Source organism: Poecilia reticulata, chromosome 10 (assembly GCF_904066995.2).
Source record: "Poecilia reticulata chromosome 10, P_reticulata-male-v2, whole genome shotgun sequence".
Lineage (NCBI taxonomy): Eukaryota > Metazoa > Chordata > Actinopteri > Cyprinodontiformes > Poeciliidae > Poecilia > Poecilia reticulata.
In genome coordinates this window covers 14,674,863-14,685,658 of record NC_088839.1, presented here as the reverse complement: position 1 = coordinate 14,685,658, position 10,796 = coordinate 14,674,863, and the positions used below count along the sequence as shown (strand labels likewise).

Genomic DNA, 10,796 nt, shown 5'->3' with positions numbered 1-10,796 from the left:
AATCTCAGATGACTTTGTGCATTTTGATTACATGGGATGTAGCAGGACAGACAAATGCCTTATTTCTTCCATTTTTAGTCAATATATCTTGTTATAATTTTTTAAATATACATATATATCACAGTCTACATATTTTCATAAACCTTTTGATACTTATCAAAGTATTTGCCTCAATTGTAAAACCATGAGATGTAGTCACAGTGTGGGCAGGAATAAACACAATCCAACTCTCTTCAGAAAGCAGCATTCAAAATCTTATTTTAATTTGTATATTTACTCCATAAACATTATTACAAAACTCAGCAAGTTACCAATATTACATTATCACCATACAGGCTTGATCACAAATATTTAAAACCTTTGCAACAGTTACAACAAAACAAAAAAACAAAAATAATACTCAAATAATTTACATGAAAATCTATAAAACAGCAAATTGTTCACAAATTATATTTTTTTCCCCAAGTTTTCATGTTTTTTTTCTTTGCTTATTTGTGTTTTGCACAGTAACACAACACTCTCACAACAAGATCATGGTCTTATTACAAAACTCCCAACAAAATGTAGATATTTCTAGTTTTTCTGTTGATACTTTCATATTTTGGTTTTCAAAACCAGAAACGTGTCGCTGTATATCCTTTCCACTGCCCACAGAGGCGCATAAAAGGTTACTCACACACACAAATACTTCACAGCACTTTCTAAGAAAAATATACACTTACAAAATATGTTACAAATTGGCACACAAAAAATATACAAGATTTTGTAGTGTCAAGAGTTCATTAAGATTCCTTCTGGTAACAACTCTAGACAGTATATATAAAGCTCGGTAATCTTTTAATGAAAAGAGCAAAATTAATTCCAATCAGTGTCAAAGAATCATGAAGTGAATACATCAAACATAACATAACATTGTAATATACATTCATAAACAGGGTTAGGTACCTAATCTGTTTTGCATTTCTTTTTTTTTTTTTTGATAACTCTGGGGAAAAAAAAGTCAAACCCAAACATTAAAGAAATTAATTTTCTGCTTTCTTAGCACCATTAACATGAGGCAGCTCAACAGTGGCACGTTTTAGAAATAATAATAATAATAATAATAATAATAATAATAATAATAATAATAATAATAATAATAATAATAATAATAAAACAGAAGTAATTTTAAAAAAATAAAAATTTAGATGAACTCAGAGAAGTACATTCAATTTGACAATAGGCAGAAATGAGAGAAGGCAGACTAAATGGGCCTTTGACCCATGTGGAGCTTCCCATCAGCAGCTTGTCTTGGTCCTAACCCTGATACACTATAGAAAATAAACAAAGGATCATGATGGAGAAAGGAGGAAAAAAAGAGATACAAAAAGATTGATTATGATCCTTGCCATATGCAAGCAATCAATTTCTATAACCTGTATATGGCAATTGAATTGCCATATTCAATGTGACAAAGCCTGTTTTCAAATCAATCAATCAATCAATCAATTGGTTTGCCCGTACATTTCCATGCAGTCTCATGTAATTACTGCCGTGTTCAAAATAACATTGTTCAAAACAGAGAAAACCTATAGGCTTCAGTAGATCTGTGTAAAAGATAGTCTACTACAGTTTGATTGGCTCTGAACTCATCCTGAAGGTGATTTATTGAATAAAATCCAGAGATTTTATTACTTATTAAATATGATTGTTAGGTCTATTTTAAGGTTGATTTCTATACTTCTTTTGGTGCTCCGAGGTAGTGAGTGAGCCCAAGTAGATGACAGCAATGAGGTGTGCGTACACAGCAGAAATTGTGACTTAAGTATGTACTAAAAACAGAGATGTGTTACGGAGGGCAGCATTCCTCCTCTGCATCTGTGCGTGATGTTTAGGCAGAACGTGTGCAAAACTAGAACTTCATCTAAATAGAATGCAGCTTTCTTAACTGACTTTTATTTTTCTGCACATTTAGGTCAAAATGTCTGCTGTGAAATAAGTTAATTAAATTATTTCTTCCCATTGATGGTCATGCATTACTGGTTAGTAAAGTAGGCATGGGCCGGCTGCTGATATGGTGGGATAGTAAGGTATTTAAATGTTTTGATATTAAAAATTGCTGAAACATTTTCTGTCATACTAATACTACAATGAAAAGTCTTATTAATGAGGTGATACAGAAAGTGCCAGAGAAACAGGAGTGTTATTCAAATGTAGTAATACAGAGCTGCTGCCCCTTCGCCACCCATTGTTGCACATTGGCGTTAGCTGGCTGAAAGGCTACAACACCTTTTCTCAGCTTACAAGACAGACAGATTTGGCAGTTTAGTAAATAGTCTTGTGCAAAACACAGTGTGAAACTAAAAGAGTGCCACCTGTCACTGTTACGAACTGAATGATTCATTAATTTTTAAAGTGAGGGTCTGCAAAGTTATTATCAGTAATAGCGCCCTTACCAGTGTTAAGATAGTGTTTTTATCAGAGTTAGAAAGAAAATGTGAAGAAATCCTCAGACCAGAGGTCGGATAAGAGCTAGTCAGGGGGGACCCCGACTCTGTCATTAGCAATTTCAAACAACTAAATCTGAAAATGTTTGAAATTTGTGGAACACAATGCCATACTACAAGGCAACAATACAACCAAGTTATTTTGTGGAGTCTGTTGGGTATGCCTGGTCTTCTGACATCACAGCGGTATTTTCTAAACACCTGGAAAAGCACAATATGGTAATATCTACAACTCTGTTGGCAAAACCCAGAAGTTTAGTCCACTCTCTGCGAACTTAAAAGCACAGTTGCAGCCGATCAAGGCTAATCGACAAAGTAATCAGGCTAAGCGATGGTTATTTTTGAAAAGAAGTTGTTCCAAGTGGGAAACAGAGACAAACTTAACATGTAATACTTAATAACAGTGGTTTATTAGTGATAATAAAATTCTTAAATCTAAAGTCCAGTAAAAGTGGGAGTTCCTCCTACTAGCCTTTAGCTCTTCATCACTCTGTAGATTTCTTCAATTTGTTACAAACTCTCTGATGTGGCATCTGTCTGATACAGATAATTATTGCTAATAACAACTTCACTGAATTATAAGCTTATAAAAATTTAATTATACATTTAAGGTAACCCTGCTTAAAACCTAGATTTGGAAAGATTCAATCAGCCTCTCTGTAGCTAGCTACATGAGTAGATAGTCTGTTTATTTTACCAACTATTATCAGCTTGTTATAATTGTGTTACTCTATAAGGAGTAAAAACGACAAAAGAGTTTAATATTGTTCTAATAACCATGTAGAAACTACAAATACGTTTATTGAGTATTTATATTTCCTCTAGGTATCAAAACCAAAATTAAAATAACTTTTTATATTATATTACACTACTGAACTTTAGCAGCAATGATGACCGTTTTTCTTTTGTTTTAAATAAATGAAATTAAATTATAGTTTTCCTTTTAAGTTCTTGTGTATAGCTGTAGTATTTTTAAATAGGATTATCATTCTCTGAGAATCTCATACCGGCCCATGTCTACTGGTCACAATATTTTTTTCATGGACTGCAGTTACAGGTAAGCTTTTTGAAAAACAAAACATGTCACTGTAAGCAAAGAAAGAAGTAAAACTTTCGACATGACAAAATAAACCAGATATGCAACAATCAGAAGTGCAACTTATAAAGTAAGGCAATGTTAAGAAATAAACCGTATGGGAATGTTAAGAAAAGCTTCTGTTTAAATTACCTTCCCAAGCAAGAAATAAACATTTCTATGAGGAGTGAATGCAAAGACATGCTTTCCTTCATTTACAAGACTACTGATACCATTTGTACTGAAAACTGCTTTCACATTCACAATAAACCGAACTGCAAAAATGTCCATTCACGGCTGATGCATGCATCAGAATCTCTACGAATGATAATCTGACTTGAATTTCCAGTACAAACAGCTACTCAGCAAGGCGCAACCCCAAACGACAAGTCATTTACCTGCTTACCCTCAAAACATTTCCACTACATGCCTCTTGGTCCAGAGAGAGGTCATTTGAACCTCTCTTTTCACCCAGTCCTTCCTCTAATCTAGCCTTCAGAGCGGATCTCCCCTTTGCCTCGCTTTTGTTGCTTCTCCATGCCAGGCGATGTTGAGGTAAATTGAATTTGGCAAACAAAGTTGGGGGGGAAACGAGGAGAATTCAGAGTCTTTCTGATTTGGTTTCGTGAGTGGCGGTGTACCACTGCCAGCTGTTGGTGCCTTTCATCAGAGAAGAGAGAAAAAGTCTCAAATAAAGAATTCCTGTAGTTGTAAGTCTCTGTAAGGAGTCTCCAACCCAAGCAGCCAATATTCCAATGGATAGAAAAGAGGAACAGCCAATATTCACACATATATAAGAGGTCATTTACACAGCATTGTTACTTTTGGCACATCAATTTTAAGATTATAATCATCTTTTTTTTGCAAATATTGCATGTTCCTGTACAACAACATTGACAAAAATACTCTGAGGGTGGAGCTTTAATGAATTTGCAAGGCGTAAAAATGTAAATTTAGTTAACCAGTTCTTCTCAACTCCAGAAGTAAACGAAACACTCAATAACAGGAAATGGGGAGTCATTCCAACTTTGAGGAGAGAAAGAAAAAAAAAAGACGTCTGATATGTCATCAATACAAAATGGTCCCATCTTTTGTGTTCAAGATGTCTCGCTCTTAAATAGGGCTCATAAACAGTAGGTTCCCCTCTTGAAATGAGCCAGGCAGTGTATGAAGGACAGCAACAACAGGACATCCATATTCTGCATACAAAAACAGATGAGGAGGGGGGTGGGGTGCGTAGATGTCACTCAATGCATTTGTGTATATAGCTACATCTTTAGGGGAAAAGCAAAATAAATCTATAATTCAAGGGAGATAGTTCTGCTTAGAAAATACAAAAACGAAGTTCCTCAAAAAGGCGACAGAACTGTTTTCAAGGCTTATTTTCTTTTTTTTTCAGACAAAAGTAAAACAAAAACAACTATAAGAAGAACAAACAAAGCAAGAAACAACAAAAGCAAGAAAAAAATGCAGCCATGGTTGTTTCAAATCTCAATCAAGCTTGACACAATCACTCAATAGGTAGTTTGCAAAGTACAAGAAGTTTTTTCATGCAGATAATCATTTCCTCTTCAGGGGTGTTAAAAGGAAGTGGGAGTAGTCAGGGGAAACGAAGTACTCATGCAGCTCTGGCATAGCATCAGTGTAGGTATGTTTGGGAGGGAGGGTTGAGCAGGTAGTGGGGGGAGGAGTGAGAAGGAGGGGAACAACAGCAGCTGATAACAAAATATTACCTCAGTTTTTCAAAAGAAGTCATCAGTGCTATGTCCTTATTTGGGTCTCTCTCAGCTCGCTTTCCTTTCAGTGTCTCAATCCGAGGGAACTTTGCACTGGTCTTGTGGCGGTAGAGCTTTTTGTGTGCTGGCCCGGGGTTGATAAAGCTGGGTTTGTCAAACATGTTGCAGCCCAGCGCGAGCTGAGGAAACAGAGGGTGGGCTGGGTTGAATTTGGCCTGGTTCTTTCCTCCCTTCCCACCTGCCTTCCTGCCTCTGCCGGCCCCCGTTAGTACGGCTCCTTTCTTTTTCAGGTCAGCCTCCGTTCCTGCCAAAATTTTGAGAGTCTTTAGGTTGAGGTTGTTGGCCTCAGAGGGCATGCAGGCCTCAGACATGGGATTCCACAAAGGTTCGATGGAAGCCATCATGAACCGTTGGACTTCGGCCATGCCAGAAACAATGTTGGACAGAATATTTGAGGGTTCCTCAAATTCTCTCTGGTCATCCCCTACTAGGCTGTTACTCTCTGACCAGCCAGTGCCAGGCCAGTCCCCAGTGCTGTTACTGTCGCTTAGGCCTGTGCCACCTGCCTGATTCTTTGCTGCCTTGCCCTCCAACATGGCCTTTATCTTTTTGGTCGACCGAGAATTCTGTTTGGGAGTCTTGACCTTTTCTGACTTGGGAGCTCTAGGAGCCCGGCTTTTCTTTGGGCTTTGCCCTGTGGCTGTCTGCTTGCAGCTGGCTTTCCTCTTGGACTTTATGCTTTTTGCAGGTGTCTGTTCCTCAAACTCTCCCAGTTCTTTTTTATCCAAGCTTCCGACATCCTGACTGTTGAAGTTGTGCAGGGGAAACTGGCCATCCTCCACTGTGTATGCATTTGTTGTGTGCTCCTGTTGCTGTATAGGTTCACAGTTCCACTTCACCTCCCTATTGCAGTCTATAGTCATATCGGAAACATCCTGGTACTCTCCAACATTCCCTGCCATTTTCATTTCACGCCCCACCACCTGGGGGGACAGGTTAGGGGTCTCGGGAGGAGAAAGCTCTGACAGTGATGAGTGTCTGAACTTGTCAGGAGTGAAGTTGGAGATATCCAGCAGGTCTGAGGACTCCCTGAGAGGGGTAAGGGCATCCACACTTTGCTGAATCACCACTTTAGGGCTGCAATGAGCTAAGAAGCTGTCTCGGCCCTCCTCCTCACCCTCTCGTTCACAAGACTTGAGGCTGAGAGAGCTGTAATTGCTGGAGGAGGCTGACAGGGAGCCCACTGAGTCATAGCTGATGAGCCTACCATTGTCTGTGCACAGGGACCCTCTTTGGTATTGCACCTGGCCCTCTACGCAGGCAGACTGACATGCTTGCAGATTTGCCCCAGGCTGAAGCCCCGCCTCAGTCAGGTAGCTCTTCTCATAAAGCAGCCTGTCAGCCTCGGGGCTCAGCTGGCTGTAGTCAGACACTCGCAAGCTGTCATTCAGGGGCACAGCAGCAGCTGGGAAGTTGTTGGGTAAGATCGGAGTCTCGGGGGTCTCAGGCCCAAAGCTCTGGCTGTGATTTGTACAGAGCTGTGGGTGCCACATCTGGGGGAAGCTGGGGCAGTTCTGAGGAGACTGCTGGAGTTCCGATTCAGAGGGGGGCGAGAGCACACAGCTCTGGGCAAGCTGCAGAGAGGAAAACTGCTTCTCCTCCAGGGACAGCCCCAGAGGATACTGCTGCCTGGAGGTCTGCTGGGGGAAATAAGAGATAGCTGCTCCACCAGAAGAATCCGTAGCATCTAACAGGGTCTGCAGATAGCCCCCAGGGATGACAGGGACACTTGTCTCCACCTCTTCTGAGGAAGGTGCTTTGTCAGGAGAGCAGGTGGAGGAGACAAAGGGAAATTTCTCCTCGGATGCATGAGCGTTGGTGGCATTGTCAGAGAAATGGGGCTTGATTGTAGTTGAACTAACGGCTGCCTGTTCTAACCCAGCAGCAGGCTCCTCAATCTGTGCAGCACTGACACAGGCATCCGTTTCATTTGTCACACTTCTCCCCTCCTCTCCCTCTGCCTTTTTCATTTTTGTGCTCCTTAGTCTGGCTTCACTTTTGAATTTCCTTATCCTGACTTTTCCTCCCAGTCTCCTCGCTTCCCTCTCCTCCCTCTCCTGAGAGCGGCTCTTGGTTGTGATTGTGTGCGTTATGGAGCTTGAGTCTAATGTGACAGGGAGGCCTGTGGCTGTTATTATTCCTCCTGCCGTGGGGGTGGGGTCCTCTTTAGTGACACCTGCATGGCTCTGATCAGAGAGAGGGGAACCCTGTGTTGTTGCTGATTGCGCCACAGTTTGAATTCTGTGAACCTTCAGCCTGTTGGCAATCTTGTATTTCCTTTTGGGGTGACTGGAACTGAAAGGCCGGTGGTGGCGTCCGTTTAGATGAAAACCACGTTGCTGTTTATCTCTGGCAGCCAGCTTAAGCTGTTCCTGTCTCAGTCTTTGCTTCTCCTGCCAGAAATCTTTGAGAGGAGCCAGTATTTCATATTTGCTTACTGTGTCGGCATTTAGACTTACTGTTTCGTCCACAGGGTCCAGCTTGCCCAGTTTCACCGACATGAGTCTCTCTCCTTTGAACCTGTTGATGATGATGTACTTGATGACCACAGGCGGCTCTTTCCGACAGGATTTTCGGCGTTTCTTAGGGCACCAATCCACATCCTCCTCTTCTTTCTGACCCGTGGGACCTTTCTCCTTTTTCTCCGCGTTCTTTTCACTCTCCAGCGAGTCAACGTCATACAAGTAATCTTCACTGTATCGCACCTTTCTTTTGGAGCGCAGGCCGTAGTTGAGAGGGTTTGAGGGACTGAGAAATCTCTTTGAGTGACCCTTTTTAAACTTGCCCTCCTGCAGGGTGTCTGAGGAGGAGCCAGTACAGGAGCTGTCATCGCTGAACTCTCCGGACTCCTCTGTGGAATTGAAGTCTATTAGGTAGCTCACTTTGGAGGCGGACATGGGGGAGCCTTGAGAGCCATCGAGTGGGCTCCGACCGCTGCTGTCCCCACCTCTCCCTTCCTGTGCCGCCTCCAGTATGAGCTCATCAGTTTTGGACTGGATCTCCTCAGTGCTCCTCTTCAATGTTGGCGCTCCTTCCTCTTTCTTGGCACAGTTGGTCAGCACACTGGGGAAGAAGTTGAACTGAGTCTCCTCCTGGAGCACATTTGTTTTTTCCCTCATGTTGTCCTGGAAAGACTCATAGCGAATCTTAAGTGAGCAGACGTCACTGCTTAGGGTTGAGTCGTCATCTTCGTCGTCAAATAAATTGTCGACATCCTCCTCAGAGAACAGGTTGACAGACAGTTCGTTCTTGGAGCAAAGATCCAGCAGTTCCATCTTGCTCTCGCTGATGAAGGACTCAAAGTAGCCCCAGTCCTGACCAGCATTAGCCAGAAGGACTTCTTCTCCACTAACTTTATCTAACAGCAGGCCCTCGTACAAGTTCTTAGCTGTGGTATCATCTTCAGGGTCATCGCAGTCCACAGTGGATTTATTCTCCTCCGCTCTCTTGACTTCACTCGGGGCTTTGGGAAGAGGAAAGTTTAGCAGCTGGTCAGAGAGGAGCTGTTCCCCAAAGTGACTCGCTGGCTCTCCTGCGTGGCTCAGACACTGAATGCTGATGTTGTTGATGTCAGAGAAGTCCTCTCGGCCCACATCCCCTATCCGTACACTGAGCCCCGGATCCACATCGGGGTTGGTATTGGGGTTTGTTGGGGGGTTCTGGATGGAACTGCGATCTGTAGCGTCACGGGTTTCAATTAGGCAGCCAAGACAGGTTCGAGCAGGCTGGAGAAGACACTCCTCTGTCAGTGCAGACACAGCGCTGGGCTCCATCATGGTATTAGGCAGTGGGAGGGTGATGGTCAGTGGAGGGGATGTTTTCTGTGGTTCTCCTGTTAGGGCCCAGGAGCCTGCAGTTGGGTGGGGAAGTGATGTGGGAGCACGTTGAAGGTGATCTATAGTCTGAGCATCACTGGATGAAGGGCAACGTGCCACTGCTTGAGTCAGAGAGAGGTCACCACCAAGGGCCAGAGGGAGTGGTGGTGATTCAGGAGTGGTCCTCTGGTGGGTTGAGAAGACCTGCTGTGGTGTCTCTGCAGCAGGAGGAGGTGAAGAGGCAGGAGGGAGCGCAGCATCGACGAGTCTGCACAGACTCAGTTCACTGCTCTGCTCACATACCCCTGTAGGGAAAAAGTAAAAAAAGGATATCAGCGCCTTGAACTGTTATTCTGAACAGTGTCTTTGTGCGGTAGTCAAATTCTTCTCAGCTGCTCAAATGTAATTAGTGTCAATTAACCCCCCGGAGCTCTAAATGTCAGTTTTTGATGCCATTCTTAAACATTGCTAATTAACTTTTTGCACCACATTCAATAAGGAGTATTAACAATGTCAAGTTGGACACCTTTGCATGTTGATGTAAAAAAATGGGAGAAAAATAGGCAAGATATGAAAAAGAGTTACCTGTTACAGGAAACATTGGAAGAAAGAAAGAAAGAAAGAAAGAAAGAAAGAAAGAAAGAAAGAAAGAAAGAAAGAAAGAAAGAAAGAAAGAAAGAAAGAAAGAAAGAAAGAAAGAAAGAAAGAAAGAAAGAAAGAAAGAAAGAAAGAAAGAAAGAAAGAAAGAAAGAAAGAAAGAAAGAAAGAAAGAAAGAAAGCAAGCAGAATTTTGAGTCCCTGGTGGTAAAATTAATAAACTGTGACAGGTGTCAAATTCAAAATTTTCACATGAGTAAATGTTAAAATTTAGAAAGAGATAACCTTAGTAAATGAAAAAAAAAATTCAATAAGATTCAAGTCCAGACTTTTACTACACCAGTTCAAAACCTTAATAATTGGTTCTTTTGAGGCCTGCAGTGTTTTGTATGCTGTTCTGGGTTTTTTAGTGACCTCCTGGATGAAACATCAAAGCACTTATATTAATTTTGGAAGGAAGGCTAGTTCAGGGAAGGTTCTCCCTAGCTCAGTGTTTTCTCTTCTACATGCTAATGTTATTTATTATTCACCCTTAAATTTCTTTAAATAAGGCTATGATGTCTTGCTTTTTAAGATCTCTCTGCTTAATGTTGAGGTAGAGTTTTTTATATGATTTCTACAAGTCTGAAGATAATCAGACCTGTGCGTGTTTGTCAATTAAAATTTTAACTACATTAAAAATTTTTTTTTGTACATCTTTGTATGTATGCAATTCTTTATAGGGGGGCATGTACTTTATCACATAACCTCAAGTAGTTGTTGTTTGTGTATCTGTTATTACAATTGTTTAATGATCTGATGCATTCAACTGTGACTAAAAGGAAAAACAAAAGAAACCTGTCAGGGGCCAAATTCTTTTTCGCACCACTGTATGCATTTTATAAACATTAATGATTAAAATAAAGATTCATACACCACGGACTTATAATGCTGCAGACATTAATATCTGCACAGCATCCAATCTTGTATTGATCTGAACTGAATTGAATGAAAATGTTGTTCCAAGCTGAAAAGAGTTTATTGTCAC

At 41.4% G+C, this 10,796-nt stretch overlaps 1 protein-coding gene across 1 annotated transcript in view; it reads right to left on the bottom strand.

Annotated features, from left to right (window-relative positions):
* Positions 1 to 241: 241 nt before the first annotated feature.
* The window catches only part of nexmifb (neurite extension and migration factor b), an 88,966-nt gene continuing 78,411 nt past the window's right edge, over positions 242 to 10,796 (bottom strand). The window contains exon 3 of the mRNA XM_008420071.3: positions 242 to 9,477. Within this exon, the coding sequence (XP_008418293.1) occupies positions 5,291 to 9,477 (4,187 nt within the window). The 3' untranslated portion in view covers positions 242 to 5,290. The remainder of the gene's footprint in view (positions 9,478 to 10,796) is intronic.